The following is a 24,594-nucleotide window of genomic DNA, read 5'->3' as shown; positions in this document are numbered from 1 at the left end:
TGCAAAAGGCCTTCGGAAGCGAGTGTATGAGCAAAACATGAATAAAAGAGTGGTATAAACGGTTCAAGGATGGTCGCACTTCTGTCGATAGTGATTCTCGTCCCGGCCGACCTTCGATGACAAAAACCGCAGATAATATTGAGCGGGTGCGACTTGCAATCGAACAAGATCGTCGTATGACTGTGCGAGAACTAGAAGAAGACCTTGGGATACCAAAAACTATCATTTTAGAAATTTCAACCGAAAATTTAGGAATGAAACGCGTGTGTGCGAAATTCATCCCAAAATTGCTCACAGCAGAGCAGAAGAACATTCGCTTAGAAATTGCTCTGGACAATCTGGAAATGGTCAATAATGTGCTTAGAAAAGTTTTTACAGGTGATGAATCATGGGTTTATGGTTATGATCCTGAAAGAAAACAATAATCTTCACAGTGGAAGCATTCTGAATCGCCAAGACCAAAAAAAGCACGTCAAAGTCGGAGCAATGTTAAGACAATGTTGATTGTTTTTTTCGATTGTGAAGGTGTTGTACATCACAAATATGCACCAACAGGTTAGACAATCAATAAAGAATACTACGTTCAAATTTTGAAACGTTTGCGTGATGCAGTAAGAAGAAAACGGCCGCACTTTTGGGAAAGTGATGGCTGGCTTCTCCATCACGATAATGCGCCAGCGCATTCATCCAATCTTGTGCAGTAGTTTTTGAGCAAACACAATATCGCATTGCTTCGACAACCTCCATACAGTCCCGACATAGCCCCTTATGACTTTTGGCTGTTTCCAAAACTAAAAAAACCACTCAACGGACACCGATTCGACGACAAAATAACGGTTGAAAACAATGCGACGAGTGTACTTAAGGCTATCCCTAAAAGTGAGTTCCAGGACTGTTTTGAAAAGTGGAAATATCGATGGAACCGTGTTATTCAATCAAGTGGGGATTACTTTGACGGATGCCACCCACCAGATGATAAAGAATAACGCTAGCACGAAAATATAAAGGTAGGCCCGATACTTTCCAAACAGACCTCGTATGCCCATATAATACATTTAGAATACGAGAAGTACACATACCTAGTACTAATCTCAGCTTCACTTTAGAGCTTGACCTTAGAGTAAAATTAAAACTCTGGAAAGAGCTTCGCCATGACTCAATGTTCAAAATTCCATAGCCAAGCGCATTACTTGGACATCTTCGATGTCATGCTGCTTTAGTGATAGTAGCATCACCCCGGACGAAAGGGTACTTCGTCTCATACATCTAGTATACTCCCGTCCTCATACATCTGGTATATGATACCCTTCTTGCACATGACTTTCTTGAATGGTTAAGTTGTATCCAGGGTCAGAAAAATGGCACAGTTCTGTAACTAATTTCACCGTATATACCATTTAAACGAGAGTTAGGAAAGAGACGACAGCCTCGGCCTAAGGGAGCCAGGGAAGAGATAGCAAACTCGACCTTAGTCGTTACTTTCATGGTAGTAGCACCGCCTGTGATAGAGCCCCATTCGACCGAAAAGATCATCAGTATCACAGCCGGTGCAGAACTCGCCGAGGCAGATGGAGCGTGCCTTCGCGTATGTTAGATTATAGACGGCTTACTTTAGTTTGAGTAAATGTATGCTAGGAAATGAGTGGATATGTAGGTTGCACACATGGTGATTATATCGAATATACATGGATTTAGTTTATTAGTCAAGGAAGATCAATGACAGTCATATGTGGCCAATATGAAAATACCAATTATGAGTGGAGAAAAACTATTCGGATATGACTCCTTTACAACAAGTAATATTACGAAGAAAACAAGATGAACTAAAGTCGACGAACAAAATATAAGGACAAATTGAAACACTCACGCCTCTGATAATACTCCTAATCGCGCGACGCCGCTTGCGCGCTGGCATGAGAATAGAGACGCCTCCTGGAACAGTACAGTGCCACCGTCTTCATCATGGGTGCAGCCCATACAACGCTACTTCTGTAGTTAGAGAGAGGTGAATCGTGAATGGAGCAAACACATACACACACTCGGTAAAACTCACGCAGCAAAATTATAGCTAAGCGAGCAACAAACAAAACAAATGCACTCGTGGAAACAGCCTCTCGGTGATAGCAGGAGAGCGAACGATGAAGCATTGAAATCTACAAGTTCCCATCAACAACTGAACTTTCTCCTTTTTATTCTTGTAAGAGAAAAGATAAGAGGAGAGCAGGTAACTAAACGCGCTACATTAAGCATTGACCTGAGAGCCCATCCTTGAGCTGAAATAAGATATGATGCTAAAAAATAGCGCTGTCCAGGTTACTCGTTTACCTGCGCGCGTGTGTAACCGACTGCATGACATTCTTTTTACAATAACCTGGACAACGGTGATGAGCTACTGCAGAGAACAGGAGAGTCTAACATCCCAAGGAAGCAGGGTCGCACACGCAGGGTTTCCTTTCCAAATTGAATCACAATAAGTATCATTACATCTGTAAAACGAAGAAGAATTTATATGAAATATGGCAGAAAGCACACAAGAATAACGTGTAACGGGGGCAGCGCCTTATTCGGCACTGACGTCACTAATTTATTAAGGGGAGAGTAAGAGAGGCACTTTCGCTCTTTAACAATCGGGGAACGAGAGGATAGGTCGTGCGAATAAATAATTTTCTTTGCTTGGAACGTACAACTTAAATCTATTCAGACAAACAAATACAAAGTCAGTTACAATAACGTTTACATCACGCGCACATATACAGAACAACTTAAACTAACGCGGGAGGACGAATGGCCCGGCGACTAAATCGCCTTGGCCATTTACCTCCTTACAAAGGAAAGAATACGTTGAAACCTCTCTACCGCATTACGATGAGCATAGCCGGCAAGTGATCGCCTGGCTACCTATCGTTCCTACGCGGCCGCGCATCACCATGAGAGAGAAATACCGGGAGAGAGAGATAACCTGACCTTTGTCCTCGGCGATGAGCCGGCAACGGGGAGTTGACCTGGCCGCTGGCTGGACGTCTTCCTCGGCGTAGCCCGTGATGAACCCCCTGGAAGTCATGCCGTGCATGGCGGCGAGGGCGACACTGAATGCCCTGCTGCAGGTGTTGCCTCCACACGTTGCCTCGGCTCGCCCTGGTCTGGTCACTGCTGCACGTGTACTTCTTCTTCTCTCATTGCGCTGCTACTTCCAACCTTTCTCCTCAACTTTCTTTCGGGGACTGCCTCACTCTAGTAAGGCTCGGCTGCGACTCTCTCACGCACTAACTCTTGCGCGCATCTTGCAACCGCTCAGCGGCGATCCTCTCCCTACCTTGACCTATTAGTTAGGCGGCATGCGACGCGTCGCTTATCGGTCACGCGTTGCGCGCCTGCCAATCCCTGCATAGGCCTAATACTCTATTTCTCTCTCTCTCTTTCTCACTCTCTCTCTGTCTCTGTCTCTCTCTCTCTCTCTCTCTCTGTCTCTCTCTACCTCATAGTCGCTGCGCTCTTGTTTCTTCAGGCGCTCTCAATCTTGCTCGGCAATCTTCGGCGGCTGGAAAAACATAAAGGCCAGTGGTTAGGCGCAATAAATATATGCGCCGAACGCTGACCACGTCGCAATGCCGAGTGACAAGAGGGAGAGAGAGAAGAAGGGCAGACGAGGAGCAAGCGTACTGCTTGCCCTCGTCACAAACGAATTCAATTAGCTATTCAAAGCTAACGAAAGATTCTTCAAAAAGATAGTAAAGATGATAAAATCAAAGAGAAATTGCTTAAATTTAATGAATGTGGCAACGATAGTAAAAATATTTGGAAATATAATAATCAGTCCATTAAGCAAAAATAAACAACAGCAGAATAAACCACTAATTATATACAAGGGTTCATGCATTACAAGTACGAATGAAATTGTCAATGTAATTAATGAATTTTTCAGTAAAGTTGCAACTAAACTTACTGAAAAAGTTAATCAATAAAAATTGCGAATATTTATTGAATTTACCACAAAGAAAGATTAGTAACATACACTTGCACTGTACAAATGCAGTTGAAATTTCAAGAATATTTCTATCTCTCACAGGGGACAAGTCAGGTGGAGTTGATAGAATCTCAGCTCAAGCTGAAGGCTCTGAAACCATACATAAATTTTCCGTTATATTGATCCCAAAATGGGGCTCTGACACTTAAAAGATAGAGAAGGAGAAGAGTTATTGTATTAACCAATGAATATCTGATTTGGATGTTAGCATTTTGCTAAAAGACTATGTCCTAGGATACAGAATAAGGAAAGTCATTTTAAACATAAATCTGGAAAGTTTAATTTCTGTGCACTGTTTCAGATATAACTTCTCTTTAATAAATAGAAAGAGCCAGACAGACATAGATATCCAGACAACACACTTACATGCAGTTGTGTATAACTTTAGTACTGTAACCTAGCAGAAATGTGCAAGTGGCAATTCCCGACGTCGTTATCAGAGCTGAGATAAGTGGTCTCTTCGGCATCTAATACTACAATTCAAAATAGCCTTACAAGGAAACCACCCAACCCGAAAGTTTACCCCCATAAATAAATTTTTCAATGGATTTCAGCTTCTAATTAATATTTTACGATGAAACAAATTTAATATCACTTCTCGTATGAATGCGAAACTAGCGCATGCAATTCCAACCATAAGATGTGCAACCCTTATTTTTTAAATTTAAAACTCTACTTTTTTTAGAGCCCTTAAAGTGTTTTTCTGCTAATAAAAAAAATATATATATTTTATTTTTTCATGAACTATAACATATCAAAAGATTATTAAAATCTCCATAAAAACACTTTTTACAAAAGTAAAAGGTTGCATGAATGCTTTTTTAATTTCCTTGCCATTTTTATCGCTAAAACCTTGCTACTTCGTCCACAGTTATTTTAATTTATAAAAATGATACGAGCGCTATATATTACTTGCTCATACACGTACAGACAGATTTTTGTATCCTATACTAAAAATTATCCATTTTTCACATATTACTCTGTTTAGATCTTAACTCAATAATAGAATTTTCTTATTCGTCTTTAAACTTTTGAAAGTACTGAAATCAATATAAATAAAGCACGGATGCCATTTATAAGTGTAACATCTTAAGGACCAAAAGAATCGATAAAATACTAAAAACTCGTTGATTTTATATGTCTAGTTCTCTATGTCTAAACATCATTGTTAACAATGACTGAAACATGTTCAGTATCTTTAAATAATGAATCATTTTTATGTATTTAAATTGATATTAGATACACTACGTCTCGATCAACCTTATTTTTTTATTGGGATCGTTTTTAAATTTTTGAAAGAAATGAAATCTATTTGAAAATGGCACGGATGCTATTGATTCGTTTCAGCTGCTACATAACAAATAGTCACGCATTATTTATACGTTGAAATTTTCAATAACTTATATAAATTTTTGGCAACATTTATTCTTGCCGGGCCAGTCCGCCAATAATATCAGGTACAAGCATGGACAATAAAATATTATAAAATGAATTACTCTTAGCCGTGTACTGAAAATGAAAAATATCTAACGTTAAAAAATTATTACCAAGAACTTTACGTTTCTACCTGGTATAAAAAAATTATTTTTCACTATGTATCAAAAAAAATATTTCGATATAAATTTAAAAATTGTAAAAGTGACTTTAGTATTTGCTGAACCACGCAATAATTAATATAACAGTATTGTATACTTTTCAGTTGAGTAGTAAAAATCATTTGAGTATTTCATTAAACACTTTTGTATACTTTTCAGTTGAGTATACTATTTATGGAATATTTTGAAATGAAGCTTGGTAAAAAACTCAAATTGCCTACAGAGTAAGTTTCAAAACCTGAAGGAAATTGAGCAAGTATTTAAAATGTTAGTTTTTATCCAAAGAATATATGTGCAAAATTTCAGGATCCTAAGTCCAAAAATTGAAATAATAAAAATTTCGCTAGGAACCTACCTTATAGATGAAATATAGTAGTTAAAGCTCTGTTGCCATTACCGACTGAGCAAAATAAATTATTCAAAGTTTTCTCTTAAACAAATAAATGAATCAAGCTGAAACTTTTTAGGAACATTCATTGTGCATAAGCAAAGGGTGCTCAACTCTTCTTTTCATGAAAATTTCCATGGAAATCGATGGAAAAAAAGGGAAAACTACTTCTAGTTTTTATTTCTTTTCTCGATTTCTATGGAAATTTTCATGAAATAAAGAGTTGAGCTCCCTTCGCTTATGCACAATGAATGTCCCTAAAAAGTTTCAGCTTGATTCATTTATTTGTTTAAGAGAAAACTTTGAATAACTTATTTTGCTCAGTCGGTAACGGCAACAGAGCCTTAAGTACTATTAGTACACTACTATTAGTACAAAACGAACCTCCCTCCCCCGTACACACACACACACACACAGGCGAAACAGTTCATGCGAGAAAGCTCTTCAGGTCGCATATAAAACAAACAGCTATTTAATCTGCATGAGAAGCATATATTTGTAGATTACGTTATGCGGCACGCAGCTCATACGCGATCATATGAATGGACTTACAATACGTGAAAAATACGAGACATATACTATATAGTAAGAGACAAAAATCTGATCTCACGAAAAAATTAGCACATCTGTAAATATCTTCTGACATAAATAACTTTCTAAAACTACTTTTCTGGCTAATAGGTCTAAGCTATCAATTTGACTTTCGAAAACATGGATTTCGTGCCCGTAAAAGAAAGAAAAAAATTAAATGATTTTCAAAGAAGCCCGGTATTGTCATTTTATTGTAATAAGAGTCTGGCGCTGTCGCAGCTTCGCGGCTATTATATTTTTATATAATGGATTGTAACGAGCCCAATCTTTATTTTTATAGTTATAAGATTGCTTGAAATCAAATGAAACTTCAGACGTTTTACTTATAGATCATTTTTTCTCGCATAGTATTTTCATGAAAACGAGATTCTTTGAATAATTTTACATTTTAAACTTTCGCATTAGAATGTTTTCTCATAGTTTGTAACTTAAATCTCTTATTATTACAGGGAACTATGGAAGAAGAAATTAAAAGAAAAAAATATCAGAAGTGTGCAGGATGCGATATATATTTACACAAAGCTTCTGGATACATAAAAACATTGGATACAGAGGACGACTTATCAAATTTTCTTCAAGCGTTTGGGAAAAACGTAGATATGAATGTGGAATTATGTTCAAAATGTTATTCGATTAGTTTCACATCAGAAGAGCAAGCAAGATCCATCTAAACAAGAAACTCCTGAATCTTCTATTGACTCTCAACTCGCATCATCATCGCAATCATCATCCATGGATGGGTCACAAGTTGTATATCCAGAACCAAAACCACAAGAACCGGTAGAACTAATTGAGATGCCGATTGAGAGAACAATATGTACTCATGCATATTGTTTCTTATGTAAGCTGCTTTCGGGAATAATTCAAGTTCCAGTTGAAGCTCGCATGCAAGTCTACGCTCATAACAGAATATATATACCAGCTGGTAATAGATGTTGTCGTAAACATCTTATTAAAAACCGTTTTTATCAAGATGAATTGGATAATATTAAAGTTCATTCATCAACTAGCACAATTACCGTAACAGAGTTATCAAAACTGTTGGAATAGTTATCAGTTACGGTAGATGCTGAAATTCATGATAAATTTGGAGATTTCACTTTTCCGGAGGAACGGTTAATAGTACTGACTGGGTTGACTTGGGAAAACATAATTGAATTACGTGATATGATGACATCTTTAAGAGATTCAGTCTCTCGGAATGTGACACAAGCTTTAGTCGTTCTGTTGTTTAAATTGGTCAGTGGTAATTCGAACAAAATTATTTGCGCCGTTCTAGGACTCGAGCGTGATCAACAAGTATCTGATTTTTGTAATTCCATATTGACATCTTTTGAAAAAGATGTACTACCTACAGGTTTTGGAATAGGAGTGATCAGTAGAGAAGAGTTAATAAACCATAATACTCCAGTTGCTAAAGCACTACATGACATCAAAGATAATGAATTGGCATTAATTGCGGATGGAACTTACCTTCGACACGAAAAAAGTTCGAATAATAACTATCAAAGAAAGTCTTTTTCCGGACGAAAAAAAGTACCATTGTGCAAGCCATTCACAATATGTACTTTAGATGGGTATATTGTTGACTCTGCAGGTCCATTTGAGGCTAATCTCAACGATGCTCAAATAATGGAATGTTTGATGCAAGATCCTAACGGTTTGCGAAAGTTAATGCAAAAAAATGATCTATGGGTCGTTGATAAAGGCTTTCGTGACGTTAAAGAGAAACTTGAAACATTAGGATTCAAAGTTTTAATGCCAGCACTTAAAGGTAAACGTAATCAGTTAACAGCAGAAGAATCTAACCACAGTCGTTCTGTTACTGCTATACGTTGGCCAGTTGAAGTGGTACATGGTGTCATTGGGAATAAATACAAATTGCTTCGACATAAGTTCTACAACACAATGTTGCCGAAAGCTGGTCTCTATTGCAAAGTAGCTTGTTTTTTACAGAACAAGTTTGGAAAGCGTTTTATAACTGACCCATCTTTAACAGATGAAATAGTCTCGCGTATGATTGAACAGAGAAATTTGGAGAATACTTTAGCTTCAGAAGTTGAAACTGGTCACTGGAGTAGGAGAAAAATACCTTTCCAGTTAATAACATCAGATCAACTGATAGACTTTCCAGAATTGACAGAAAGAGATTTAAAAATATTTTTCACTGGGACGTATCAATTGCAACAGTCCATATCTTACCTGGCAGAAATGATGGACGAAGATAACAAAATTGAACTTTACTATTTAAAAGAAACAAATGAAATTCTGAAAGTCCAAGTGAGATCGAGGCACGTCAGTCGAAAAACATATAATTCTTACATACACTACCGACCAAATTCTATAGGCTATCAGGTCATTAGGAGACACTACTGCGAATGCGCAAATGGTAACCGCACTATTGGTTGCTGTGCTCACATTGCTGCTGTTATTTATTACCTTTCGCATGGTAGATATCTTTCCAAAATAGTAAAGCCTGCAGAAATCTTGAGCTCTATTTTTGCCGTTGAAAAAGTATCACCCGTCATCAACGACGACAGCGACGAAGATTGATTGTTCAACACTGATATTTATTTGTTTATAGATTTAAATGTTTAGATACATTGAATAGACGTTACTTCCCTTTAGCAAAAGTACGTAACATGCAATGAGTTTTGATATTATATTATTCACGAGGGATGATTATAAAGCAGAGAGCGCAATGTATAAAGTATTCAGATATGTAAATAATTATTTATATTATGTATGTAGATTATTAGTTCATTATAAATTAAAGATTTTATAAATATAAATTCTGAAGCAAATATGTTTTTACACTACATAGATTTTACTCCCAAATAAGGAAATACACTTTTTTGGTCTTTACAGCTTCGACAGATTCGGGTGCAAAATAAAAGTAAGTAATAGGGATTTTAAAACTACGTGGTTTATTCAACAGTGCCGCAGTACCAAATAGTGCAAAAATCTGATGAAAAATCCTACAGATTTTTTTCACAAAGAACATCCTAAAATATTTAGCACTTCGTCGTGAACAGGGAAATAATATTTTTTTATCATTATGAAGGTACGAGTAGTAAACATAAGTCATGCGTGTAGCCAGGAATATAATAATATTGGGTTCAGCCTTTCAACGGTGTTTCAGAGATTAATAGTCGATTTCTCGTCGTATAATGATACTAATAATAAAGGTATGATGTATGTTTCTGATGTATTTTTGAACGTAGAACCCGATGGCGCGATTGAGTTTATCGTAGAATGTAATTGAAAAGTGCTATAGTCAAAAAAATATCGAAAAACTACTGGAAAGCAGCTGCTTTCCACTAGTTTTTCGCTTTTATCGTTTTCGGGATTAGGCCTACCATAAAACCAGTTACACCATTGTGTTTACGTTAAAAAATACGTCGAAAACATGTATCATACTTTCATCGTTAGCTCTACCGCGTAATGAAAAATCGACAATGAAACGTGCGACCTTCGATTTTCCATGTATTACATGTGGGCAGGCTAAGATTGGGAGTTTAGTCGTCGTTTTCTTAGGGTGTAATGGGTCTGATGATAAAAGTGTTATGCATGTTTTCGACGTATTTTTTAACGTAGAATACGATGGCGCTATTGATTTTATCGTGGAATGAAACCAAAAAGAGCTAGAATCGAAAAAAATGGATTTTTTATTCGTTTTTAGTGGTTTTTATTTTTTTAGGTACCTTCTACCACCTATAAAAATCTGAAAAAATTTACACATGTACTCCTATCTATGAGAAACATTCAAGATTTTTTTCGGAGTTGCAGGTATGAATGGACAAAATTGGCGTTAAATTGGAATTTTCGAATGCTTTTAAAAATTGCTTCTAAAAAAAATTTGGTGTTTATAGATTTGTAGCTCTTCAAAAACCCTACAACTTTTGAATTTACAGTTTTTAGGTATCTTCAAAACCAACCGAGCTATTGTCAAAAAACCTAAAACCACAAAATAGTGTCCCATTTTGCCCTATGGGTCAATATGGGTATGAAAATTTGGCAGAGGGGGTTTCATTATAAGCCGGAACATTGGCTTTGTCACTTTTTCGAAAGGTCTAAGGGCACTTTTCACATGCTTACCCGGCTGGGCTCTTTAAAAGTAGTACATAATTTAAATTACTTTCAGTCAAGTCTAATTAGCCTAATGTATGGTTATTTATAATTGTCTTTTTATATTAAACATTATTTTGCTCTACATGCAGTTGAAAATCAAATTAATCGTTACACTTATTAGGTATTTTATTGCACCATGATTAGCATTAAGAACTGGGTACTAGATAAGGATATATCTTCATTTTCCATATCCTCCATAGCATACTTTTAAAATTTCTACTTTCTCCTAAATTAGTTTTTAAATCTGATGTTTTTCTATTAATTCCAAAAATTAAAAAAAGTCAAGAGTAACTGAATTTAATTATTCAGATCAGATTCTTATGCACAATACATACCTAACGTTCCGGGAAGATATGGACAACTAGTCACATGATTAAAGTTTTGTGACTGCATTTCCTCTTGATCAGTCTCTCTATGGTAGAAATAGTTGAAATTTGAAACAATTACTGGCACTGGTAGTGCAATTGTTAAAACACCTGCAATCGCACATAAGGACCCAACAATTTTTCCCCAAACTCCAACAGGTCTGAAATAATAAAATATTATATTGAAGAATAAAATTGAATCAATTCAATAGTATACACTAATAAATTGTTAATAGTTTCATTAGATTATTATTTGTTTGTAAAGAAGTTCACATTAAAAGACTATTTTAAGAATCTAACCTCTAACCATCTAACCTATTCTAACCGGCACCATGAAGACATAAATAAAAAAATTTTTCTTTTCATGCATCTATTGTTCTTTTGTGCTCCAAACTTAAAAAACAAAGGAATGCCGTTTCTCTCCAAGAATCGACGAGTGATGTTCGCCGTATGAGGCCTTGCGTTATCCTGCATAAGAATGAATCTTCTCGCGTTTCTCCATATTGGTAACACATGAGGTCTCAAAATCTGATCGATATAACGCCTGGCATTGAAGGGTAAATCAGTCATTAATCACGATGGCTAAAGAACCATATTTTATAGTCAGTGGAAAAATTGAAAAAAATTTTTTTTTTGATTTTCGAAACATTTTTTTGATTGTTGAAACATTTTTTTTTGAAAAATTTTTTTAGATTTTTGAAATATTTTTTTTTATTTTTGAAAAAAAATGTTTTTGTTTTCAATTTTTTTCAAAATTAATCGTAAACAGACAAAAAAAAATGGAATTTTTTGATTTTTAAAAAGTTTGCTTCAAGTTAAGGAACAAAAACCTTGTTCCTTTAATTTTTTATAAATTTTGATCAATTGGTCCGGAAAAACCGCTGAACCGATCGGTCCAAAAATTTAGAGGGTTCTTTGGAGGACATTATATTGTAAAGGACCCCACAGAATCCTTATAGGAAATGGCTTTCGGTCAAATTTTCTGAAACTTTGGGAAATGATAGTTCTTGGCACGTAGAACAAAAGTTCTCATGGGTCCAAACCATGAAATCCATTTTTTCTCGAGCTACAGCCCCTCAAAGTCAACCCCTTTCACGCATATGCTGTATAGCTAGGTAAACAAGTATTGTTCTGATTGGATGTAATATATGCATATATTCATACATATATACTTATACACATGAAGTCTGAGTACATACAAGCTTATATATATATATATATATATACACACACACCCACACACACACACACACGCACACAAAGGACAGCTGTGGCCTGTTGGTAGAGTGCCGGGCTCACGATCTCAGGGTCGTGGGTTCGAATCCCGACCTGGGCTGCGGTTTTTGCCGAAGACATCTCGACTGAGGGTGCCTCGGGGATGACGAACTTCCACAAGTCTAAGTGTCGCCCCTGCACTATGGCAAAACTGCTACCTCTCCCACTGGGTGTTCGCCGATACATATAGGTTGGTATCAATGAGGTTTCAGTGCGGCCTCCCCCGTGATGTAATGACTAACGTCGGTTCTGCAGGGAATCAAGGCTAAGAGGTGGAGTTTTCAAACGCTTTCTCCACCTAAAGAAACGGACAATATATACTGTACATATAGGTGGTCGGTGTGTGCGTTTCTTAAAAAAAAAAAAAAAGAACACGGACGTGTCTAGTTTTTTATCCATAGTTATTCACCCACTATGTCTATTTCATTATGCTGATTACCTCGGTTCGCAGCATCGGATGTAGTATTCAGTAATGAATCATCAGGGTATCTAATATTTTCTTGATGCCGTGCATATCCTAAATACCACAATACACTAGCAACGTGTGCACATGTACCTAGAGTACGTGCCCCACTTTGACAAGTGCAATAGTAGCCCAGAATTGTATCTTCGTCATTCTGACGATCTTCATTGTCTAAATCTTGGACTACATATGATATAAAAATCTGGTGCCTGGTAGCGTTGCGGAATCTTGAATACAAACGTATACGCAAGAATCTTGGCTCATTGATATTTTGATCAAGCTGAAATTCCTCATCGTTATCCCTTACTACTTTATCTTGAACATATGAAGGTGAAAGATTCACTTGGTAAGTGCCGATAGTCAGATCTCTAAGGTAGTCCAAATCAAATATTGAAAAATCTACCACAGCTTCCTGGTTCAATCTTCGCCACTAGCCATTTCTCCGAACTAAGTTGTCTACCTCTACTTTCGCTTGCACAACATTGGGCATCCTTGATCTTCGAATGATCTCTCTGGCCTGTGCAGCATCTGCACCTTGCATTATAAGAACAGGGTGGTATCTATTAATGATAGCTCCAGCTATACGATAATAGGCATTAAGATGCTTCGCGTGCTCCAGATTTATTGTCTGGGCCAGAAACTTAAAAATATTTCTTATATGACCATTACGTGCTTCAACTACCCAGCGATTTTTCGTTACGATCCTGGAATCATTTGCATCTACAGTCATAAGCTGTCTTTACCCGTATTGCAATAGAGCAGGCATTCTGTGTTTAATACCGAGACGTTGCAAAGGTACAGCATCGCGATAGCCCCTGTCCACTAAAACAATGTCACTATTTTGGAACCAGTTTGCCAAAGCATCAGCATCTCTCTCGAACTCTTCGCGAAGAATTTCGGCATCGTTATTTCGAGCATCTGAAAAATATAAAGCGAAAATGGTTAGGATATAACCATCCGGCGCTACTACTAGGGTTGGTTTCAAAAGGTGACGGTTTTTGTGAAGAGAGTATGACTGTCGTAACACGCGGAAGTTTGAGCTTCTATGAATGTAGGTATACGTACTGTCAATCACGGCTATTGCTCTTCTTTCTGCAGGTTCAGGGTTGTAGAGTTCATTTGCAAACTCTGTTATATGTTGATGTACGAATTGCTCCCTAGTTATAGATTCAGGCCCGATATTTTCTGGAACAAATCTTAGTAGCAACGAGGACCTGACATAATCAATGATAGAACTAACATTTTGCCTACTTGATTGGTTGAAAATGACTTTCAAAAACTCATCGCTCAGGCCTTGCCTCATTTTGCATAAGAATATCAATAAATCTGTCCTGCCGACGTGCCTCAACTTTCCATTTTGAACAACAAGATCACAGTAAGTTAGGAGTTCTTTAAACTGTTGTTTATTGATTGGGGACAAACACTCAAACTCCTCATCAGTCAACTTATCGTAGTCTATACCTGTTCCCCTATCAAGTGCGACGTTCCTAAGTCCTTGAAGAAAGACTTGTAACTGCTGTCCTCTGATAATGTAAGGTCTGTTGATGAACTGTAAACCTAACAAAAGAATATTGAAAAATAAGCCATCATTATCAAGGTGATGCGCACAACTGCGCACATTATCTGGTATATAAATATTGCGTTTTATAAATACCTGAATCCGACAATCTAATGATAATCTATGAATCTCATTTGGGTTATTACAAATGATACAAGTCTGAGATGCTGTTTGCGTGACAACATTCAGTCGCAAAGATCCAGGATCAGCATCCATCATATTTATTTCTTCAATGATCATGCGATTGCAATTGATGCAGATCCTTGAATTCTGATCCAGAACTTCTGGAGGATGGTCAAGCTCATCTCGTCTAGTTATAGCTATTTGACGTTTATTAGCATTGTCGTCACCATTCATGAATGCCAAAACCCGTGGGTTGAACTCTCTATTACATACATAGCACCGCATTTTTTTAAAACTATTATATGATTACTGGCAGGGAAAAAAAGAAACTCACAAATAACCGTAATATCGTCAGGTCCACTATCCCCAAAAGAACAGCAGGACCAACTATACCACGGTAGCTTGTAGAAATCCGCTCAGATGACTTGACTGTTGCCCTGAAAAGGACTACCAGATAAGCCGGAACCCGAACGGAAGGAGTCGTGAGATCGTCAGGTCTACTATCCCCAAAAGAACAGCAGGACCAACTATACCACGGTAGCTTGTAGAAATCCGCTCAGATAACTTGACTGTTGCCCTGAAAAGGACTACCAGATAAGCCGGAACCCGAACAGAAGAAGCCGTGAGATCGTCAGCTCTACCCCCCCAAAAAATGGTAGCACTAATGATTAATATATCGAAGATGGGATATATATATGTGTATATATATATATATATATATATATATATATATATATATATATATATATATATACTGCTTGTATGTACTCAAACTACATGTGTATATGCATATATTATATCCAATCAGAACAATACTTGGTTACCTCGCTATACAGCATATGCGCGAAAGGGGTTGACTTTGAGGGGCTGTAGCTCGAGAAAAAATGGATTTCATGGTTTGGACCCATGAGAACTCTTGTTCTACGTGCCAAGAACTATCATTTTCCAAAGTTTCAGAAAATTTGACCGAAAGCCATTTCCCATAAGGATTCTGCGGGGTCCTTTCTTTTTAACCGTACCTTTTCCGCCCATATTACTTAAGATACAGTCAAGTAACCAAAAAAGGGGAAAATGTCACTTTTTTTCACTTTTTTCAATTCAATGTTAGAGATGAAAAAAAATTTTTCTCTTTACTAACGTTTGACTGTATTTCATCGGAAATTTTATGCAGATGATGAAATTCGGTGTCCGCTCGCTGTGCGACCAGTAGTTCCAGAGATATCGAATTTTGGATGCAAAAGGATCCTTTTGCATTCAAAGTTCGATATCTCGGAGACAAATGATCGTAATTGAGCTCCGCGAAAAGCAACATGAAGCTGAATAAACAGGCTAAAAGACCTATGTATTGGCGTAGCTTGAACAAATTTTTCCATGCCCGTAGTGTAAGAAACAAAATATAAAAAATTTGGATAAAATTTTTTTTGCGCTTTGTATAAGGATTGCATGAAATACGGAGCTCCAAAAAATTTTTAACCAAAAAAATTAAAAGCTAGAGTCTTCAAGATTCAACAGCTTTATTTTTTTATTTCCTGTACGACCATTTCTCACTGAAATACCGCCTGTTGAAAATCAGCAAAAATTTGACAAATTTTTTTGTTCCCTTAATTTTTGCGAGGAGTGTATTTGAAATGAAAAGATTCAATATCTGTCCATATATTTACAGATTATCCAAACTGGTAATAGACTTTTTTCCATTAAAATTTATCTTCAACTCATTAGAAAACTTAGTTCATAAAAACTAAGAAACAATATTTCATATAATTCGTCAAAATCGTATGTCAATATACACTACGCAACAAAAATATCGTAGCAAAATTGTTCATCGATAAACTACCATTTTGGAAATGTTTGTAATTCCATCCATCATCGTATTGCATTGATTTTTGTGTCATTTTAAAGGAAATTATCTGTACTGTAACGGGGTAATACCGTTTAATTATATTTTATTCGCGCAATTAAATCGAAGGGGCGAATGTAATTATCAATGCTCAAAATGTAGTTCGGAGAGCATGCGAAGACAGGCGTCAGTCAACCAGTAATTCTTATTAACCTATAATAAATTGAGTGGAAGCTGTGAGGTGTAAGCGAGTCGAAAAACACTTGTTAGTAATACGAACTAAACCTTTTATTATTCCTCAAATACTATACAAGTTCGGCCCGCGCGTTTGTTTACATCGATGCTCGCTCGTCGACAACGTACAATGTCGGGACGCTCGCTGCGCTTTGTTAATAGCGCTATTACTTACACGCTTCGGAAACGATAATTTATTTGTTAATAATGCAACCGCGATCGCGAGATTAATCTGGCCAGCTTACCTTATTATTGCAGGCGTACGGAGAAAACGACAGTCACACACTGCGCGGAATTGTTTTTGTTCGTCTTTGCCGGTCGCGAATGCGCGCACACACGGTTTCGCCCTCGATGGCGAAACCACACACACTCTGCCGATCTCCTGGGGGCCTGTGCTTCCTCGCTGGCTCGGGTCTCTCCCTTAGGCTGCTGAAGGGCATCTTGACGATGGCAGTCACAGCTAACCGGCACTTATCTGCACGTCCTTCTCTTGATATGTGGCGTCAACGGCACGTAAATTGTCGGTAGCGAAAAGAAAGCGGGCGGACTCAATGATAGTCAATGCTTCACTAGTTCGGTTTCAATCGCGCGCGTTCCGTCTGCTCGCGTGCCGAATTCCTTCGTTACGTATTTCGTTCCCCCCGGCTGGTGCTGCCCTCACTGGCAGCAATTAAGTTAGATTATCAGCGCTAATTTGACGTTTACCGTCACAGTACTTTCATACAAAAAATGTTATATATGTGCGAGTTAATGTTACATTATCTTAATCAGACTCAGTAACTATGCATTCTCGAAAATCTTGATAGTTTCAAACTTTTTCATCGATTTAAAGTCAAAATGTATAATTCTGTTGAAAAATTTTTTGATTGTATCCATTAATTATAATAATAATATACATACTATTTATTTACAACGAACAATAAAACAAATAAGAAACAAACAATAAATAATACAATAAATAAATAAATTTTTACAATAGAACAAAAATATGTTGAATTATTTTTATAAATAAATGAAACAAAAATGTGAATAAGTGCTTATTTATATAAACTGAACTTTTTTTCATCTATGTGACTGCCTTTGCTTTTAATAACGGCTTTGCAAATTCTTAGATATTTTTTGATAAGTTTATTGAGAGTGATTTTTTTTTGATGATATTTTTTTCCATTAGCTTTGAGCAATTCCCATCGTAGAAGTAGTATTATAAACAATCTTTATAACTGCGTCATCTAGCTTCTCCAAAGTAACTCAATGGAGGACTCTGAGGTGGTCATTCCATAATAATAAGTTTCTTTTTCTTTTCAAGATTCGCCAAGTAATTTTTACAGATTTTTGAAGTGATCTTGGGATCATTGTCGTGCTGAAAATTGAAAAGAATATCGACAAGCCGAATTCCCGAAGCAAAACATTCTTTTGTAAAATTTGTTTGTATCCTTCTCCTTTTTAAATCGATTTTTCTAAGATCATCAACTTGTGATCTTGCAAAATAGTTCCAAGCCATTATGGATCCTCCTCCGTGTTTAACGCTTGGAACTAAATATGTACTTCAGAAGTTTTCACCCACTCTTCTTCTCACATAAACTTTTCTTTTACTTCCGAAAATCTCGAATTTAGACTCATTACTTCAAAGAACTTTTTTCTACATATTGAATTGTTCAATTTTTTGTTGTTTTGCGTATTTCAATCTTTTTTAACGTTTGCAGGTCATAGAAGTGGTTTTTTAACAGCTACTCGACCACGAAGTCTTTTTTGACAGTCTTTGGCGTGCAATACGTTCGTTGACTTTATTTGTTAGGTTGTGACGGAGAATCTCGGCTAGGCCGATCTCGTCCGTTTAGCTCTCGCAAATGTCCGTGCGCCGCGCCAGGCTGAGAGTGTGTACGTTTGGCACACACACTCATGCTTGGACCTTTTGTTTGCGAGGTGCTGAACACGGGCTGAGCTGACTGCTGGAGCGACGCAGATGGCGCAGAAGAAGAGAGGAAGAGAGAGAGAGCGCGCTCGAATCGCGGATCGCCGCGGAAAATTGGAGAGTCTCTGCTAGGCTTTGGGCCGAGAAAGTCGTGCGCGCGGATTAACCGAAAGGTCGCGGTTTTTCCGAGTTGGCCTCGCGACCTCGCCGACGTTTTGTTCGTTCCGGAGACACGCCCGGTGCGCGGACGAGTGATAGAGCGTGAGGCTGGGTCGCGCCCAGCCGTGTCCCACAAGATACCCGGCACCGGTGCGTGCGGGTAACCGGCGAGATGCGCGGGCGAGCGCGCGAAGAATTTGGACGTGCTACAGCACCGAGCAACAGGGAGGAGGCGGAGACAACAACAGCAGCAATCAACGAGCGAGTACCGGATTGAGAGAGCAGCATCGTAGAGCAAGCGAGAGAACGAGCGAGGAGATAGATAGCGACGACAACATACATCAGCGAGACGGTCAGCGAGGAGCGCACCAGTGACGTCAAGCGGTGGAGCATTCTGGCCGTCAGAAAGGCTGAAGGTCGAGGTCGGTGCCGTGTTTTCCTCTTATCTCTCTCTCTTGCATGTTTGGGCGTCAGTCTATGGTTAGTAGCACAGCAGACCTGCTGGCTACCCGTTAATGGCCTATCACCGAAAAGTATTTTGTCGGGCATTATTGTAGCGATTTAATTTATAAAGAGAATCGACAGGCTGATCAGCCACCGATTCACCTTTCGCGTTCGGATTTATTGTTGTGCCGCTCGTAGTGTATAAGCGCGAGATCGCTGTCTTGTAACTCATTGTTGACGATTAAAGGATTAGTGTTAATCCGCTGTTGTGTTTATTCGCCGCTGTATCACTCCTCATCCCGACTTCGAATTTGTGCGTTTAACGTGTTTATGCTCGACGCGTTATTCAGTCGTGGGAACGTCTTTTGCTTCCCGAATCCCCGAATAAATAATTTGTGCGGACGGTCGCGAGCAACCCAGACGGGTACGGCCGGAATTCTCCGTTACAAGGTATTCATTAGCGAAAACAGTTATTTCAAACACTGTTGAACGTCTATTCTTTTAAGTCATTTGGATAATATACTTATCTTCGTTGGCACTTGTTTTCCTCGAATACTTTCTATTATGTCTGTTTTCGACACTACCCGTTTCTACAAATTTTTTAACATTAAAATCTACTGTATGACTATTAATTTTCAGTAGTCTTGACAATAGCATTATTTAATAATTTGAATTTATGAAGAGTAATAATTTTGGTGCACTTATTACACACGACAAATTTGTTTATTTGGCCATGTTTGCTGTACAAAATAAAATTTCAGAATACACTAAATCTCATAGAATATGAATTCATTGTAACTGGTTAATATTCCACATATAAGTGTAACATTTTGAAAATTACGTAAAGGTTAATTAAAATATTCGTTTTTTTCTAAGCAAACAAATATATATTAAATAATGTACTGTTTAGGCCTCGGCCTGTATTTTCCAATTTTCTTCTCAACATATAGTTTTTGTGTGGCTGGCTTAATTTTCGCTCAAATCAAGGAATTCATGGTAAACAGTCGTAACATCATGGCTTTACAAACATTAAAAGTAAATGTTTGAATTCATCTCCGATCTCGCCTATGTATAATTAAGACAGGTAGAATCTTGCTTCTTGTTAACTCATAACACGATTGTTGATGATACTTGTTTTATACGTATTTTGGATTACAAGTAGCAACTGGAATCAAATCTTCTCTGGCATCATAAGTTTACCCAGAACTGATCTCATAACTTTTCAGAGGGCGACTCCTTATGGATCTATTTATCCCTTCTTCTAAAAATGACATAATGGGAGAGAACGCTTTGAACGCTCTAAACAGGAGTATAAAGATCAGTGCACCAGCTCATTCAAGCCATTATTTTGAGCGAATTAACCAGGTTCGGATCTCTCTAAAGCCTTTCAGCCTTCTATCAGAGATAGAAGTACAATTACCAGTGCCTGCTGTCAAACTAAGGGTTTTCAGAGGCATTTCCAGAGGCTTTCCCAGAGGCTTCTCCAATGGTCTACCTTCTATCAGGGATAGAAGTTCACCTTCAACTATCGGTGCCTGCTGCTAAACTAAGAGAGTTTTCAGAGGCATTTCTAGTGGTCTTTCCAGAGGCTTTTCTTGAGGATTTTCCGAAGAAATCGCTTGTGACAACCAGGACCTGATATCAAGACGAGATAGTTTCCAGTAGCTTTTCTTAAGACTTTTCCAAGTGGATTTTCAAAAGAGTTTTCCAGTGAATAATTAAGTGATCAGTGGCAGTATTTTCACACTTGTCTTCAAGCCTGCGACTTCTCAACTTAACCATTCAAGATCTGTTTTGATTTTTCTCTTATTTTCATTAAGATTAAATCTGATAATAACAACGATATATCAGACAGTCTTGATCGTGAATATGTATATATAACAGTATGTTCACATAAAACTTAACATGCATACAAGCGAGTTTTATAAAAAGCATTAATACACAGACATACACATATATTTATTTATGTCAACGCGAATATTTCTATTTTTAGAATCCATAAAGAAAAAGAAAAAATTCGTTTCCGAATTCCTTATTTTACTTAAAATTTATATTTTTCGTGTAAAAAGACATCTTTTTTCTATTTACAACTTTTTTGTGTCTTCATTAATTTTTCAGATATTTGAACTTGAATAAAACAATCATTTGTTTACTAATATACTTATAAGTCAGGTAAAAATTAACGAATAGACTTGCTTAACCACGCATTTTCAAGTTAAAGAATAAGTTTTTAAATGTGGTTTAGATTTTTTAGATGTAATAACCGGTTCAAAAACTATGCAGAGTTTCATGAGGGTTAAATATTTTGATTTTTTCATCATTATTTCATTGTTAATAAAACATATACTTTTTAGTTTTTCGATCTCACAATAGTTTTTTTTTTGAAAGCTTTGGACTCACAAAATACGATTACGTTGGAATTTCAAAGCTATGATAATTTTTTGCCAATATGTAAAATATTTGTGCTTTCCAGATTTTTTCTTAAAGTTAGCAAAAGCATGTGATGAGATACATCGGTATTGACGTATATATATTATAACGAATTTAAGTTTCATTCGTTATGTCTCCCTCTTCCCCCCATCTTATTTATTAATATAAATATTATACTATTATATTTTACTACAAATTAAGATATATATAGCATTAAGATATATATTTATATTAAGATATATATTTATATTAAGATATATATAGCACCATCAGTCAACGCAGAGATATAGGTAGGAGAGAGAGAGCACTATGCTAATTGCGGGGCTTATAGGCGTAGAGACCCGCGTATGCTTGTATGTTCGTATGTGGAGATACCTTTAAGTTTTTGAGGCGCGAATAAGGAGAGACGACACGCGGTCAAGGAGCGAGAGTGGGGGACGCTGGGGTCAGCATTTTAGCTGCTGGACTTGAGGCTGACAACACGTATCTCTGCTCTGGATAACTTTAGTCTTTTATTTTGTACGGCAGTGCCTTGCATGGATTTAGCAAAGATACAAGTAGATAGAGTACTTTGTGGCGGTACCTTTTTCTCGATAGTATAGTGGTTGAACGTTCCTTTTGGTAAGACGGTGCTGGGGTGTCTGAACAAATTCAAGGGCCCTGCACTCTGCCACCACTGTAACCAGTTCTTTAACCCGCGAGGCAATTTAGTGTCGATACTAGAGCAGCGATATACTACTGTGGGCAAAAAGTAAGGTGAATTTTCAATTTAAACTTCGCGGGCTTAACATTTCGGGCTAGTTCTTTTTTTCTTGAGTAGGTATGACTGCGAATGACATCTGGGACAAATTTCATGTCAATGTCATCATCAGTAATATATTTACGCTTGTGTTTACCAATCGACCAAGAGTGCATGTTTCGATTTTTACAATGTCTGATTTAATTGAGCAAAGAAGTGCCATCAAATTTTGTTTGCGGAATGAAATTTCGGCTGCGGAAACGTTGAGGATGTTGCGGAAGGCCTTTGATGATTCTACCATGTCGCAGAAAAATGTTTATAAGTGGTACAAAGACTTCAAAGAGGGTCGAGAACGTGTTGATGACTTGGAGCGCTCCGGACGACCATCGACGTCAACAGATGACCAACACGTCAATAAAGTGAAGGAATTAGTGCTCGAAAATCGTCGGTTGACTGTTAGAGACCTTACTGATATGATCGGAATATCAGAAGGATCTGTGAAAACAATTTTGAAAGACCATTTGGGCCTACGAAAAGTCAAATCTCGTTTGGTACCGAAAACGCTCAATTTCTTGCAAAAAAGTCGCCGCGTTGATGTGTGTGAAACAATGCTTTCTGACTATCAGGACAAGCTCAAATGCATGATTACGGGAGATGAGACTTGGATTTATGCTTACGACCCTGAAACAACCGACCAATCAAGCGAATATCGTGCTAAAGGCGAGGCCAGACCGAAAAGAGCACGTCAAAGTCGTTCAAAAATCAAGGTCATGATGACAGTTTTCTTCGATTTTCGTGGTGTGGTGCACTATGAATTCCTTCCACCCGGCCAAACTGTTAATAAGGAATATTATTTGAGCATTATGCGTCGTTTGCGTGAAGCAATTCGTCTAAAAAGACCAGAATTATGGGCCAACAACTCTTGGTTTTTGCATCACGATAATGCACCATCTCACACTGCACTCGTTCTTCGTGACCATTTCGCCAAAAATTCGACGCATATCGTTCCGCAACCACCGTATTCGCCTGATTTGGCTCCGTGTGACTTCTGGCTATTCCCAAAACTCAAGTGACCACTCCGGGGAACGCGTTTCGAGTCGATTGAGGAGATAAGAGCTGAATCAAAGAAGGCGCTGATGGCTATACCGGAAAGGGACTATTTGGCATGTTTCGAGGATTGGAAAAAACGTTGGCATAAGTATATTTTATCGGGAGGGGATTACTTCGAAGGGGATGACATTGATGTAGAAGAATAAATAAAGATTTTTCATTTTAAAAACAAATTCACCTTACTTTTTAAGTACCATCTCGTAATTGGGCTCTCTCTCTCTCTCTCTCTCCGTTTATCCGCTTTCTCCCTCTTTACTGCGCTGCTTACGCATGATACCTTGTATACTCTAAATATTTTCTTTTGTATAAAGCTGCTGTTATCTGCATATTTTGCGCTTTCTGCTACGCTAATTCACGACGATCTATGCGGGCCACAAAGCGAATATATTGTACGTGCGTAAGTGCGAGTTACGAGGCTTGGCCATATACAGGATACCAATATATTATATTTAATATTTCACAAGGGGTTAACCACCTCCTCCACATTTTTCAATTCTGCAATCCTAGCTAGCTAGTTGCTGAGTCGTTGTGTCTTCAGCATAATCTGAAAACTGTCATGAAAAGTGATGTTTGTTAACGTACGAAGAAATAAAAATAAATTTCACGATTTGTGCCTAATCAAGTTTAAATTAAAATAATGAATAAAATAACGATATACTGAAATAAAATTATCAAGTAACCTACATATAGTCATGATGCACGTAAAACTTTCTTCTCTTGTACCATTTAAACAATGGTGGATTTACATATTCAAAAGTATAGGGAACCAAGATTAATGCATATAATACTTCCGGATAAATATCATGCATTGTTATTTTTATTGTGACTTCAAGAACTACGTTCATAAATAAAAAGTCACAGAAGTCACAATAAAAATAACAATGCATGATATTTATCCGGAAGTGTTTTTATAACATCGCTGGCTGATGAACACGTCGATAATAGGCAGAGAATGGAAAAAATATTTTTATTGATGGATCAAAAGGAAATTACACAAGTTATTTATTATCTAAGCAAAATTTACCTATGTTGTTTTCTATTTGCGATTTTACTTGTTTATGCGTAATTAGTGACACAAATTAAAAAAAATTTTGCGATTTAAAAAAACTAATCATGCCAATTGATTCTACAAGAAAAGACACATTGAAAATCTTATAACTATTTTTTTGTCAGATTCTATTTTGTTAGTGTATTATCGTTAGAAAATAAAATATTC

The 24,594-nt window shown here is 37.2% G+C and overlaps 1 protein-coding gene across 4 annotated transcripts in view; it reads right to left on the bottom strand.

Annotated features, from left to right (window-relative positions):
* Window positions 1-24,594, bottom strand: part of LOC131664074 (potassium voltage-gated channel protein Shaker) — a 1,178,399-nt gene that overhangs the window by 189,934 nt on the left and 963,871 nt on the right. For all 4 annotated transcript variants that reach the window (XR_009301906.1, XR_009301907.1, XM_058934949.1 and 1 more), the window contains one exon: window positions 11,065-11,255. Coding sequence is in view for 2 of the 4 variants with exons in the window: in XM_058934949.1 (XP_058790932.1) it covers window positions 11,065-11,255 (191 nt within the window). In the remaining 2 variants the exon portion in view is untranslated. The remainder of the gene's footprint in view (window positions 1-11,064; window positions 11,256-24,594) is intronic.

Source organism: Phymastichus coffea, unplaced genomic scaffold, assembly GCF_024137745.1.
Source record: "Phymastichus coffea isolate CEN01 unplaced genomic scaffold, Cenicafe_Pcof_1.1 PCOF00003, whole genome shotgun sequence".
Lineage (NCBI taxonomy): Eukaryota > Metazoa > Arthropoda > Insecta > Hymenoptera > Eulophidae > Phymastichus > Phymastichus coffea.
The sequence above is the reverse complement of the archived record's forward strand: the minus strand, read 5'-3'. Positions and strand labels throughout refer to the sequence as shown.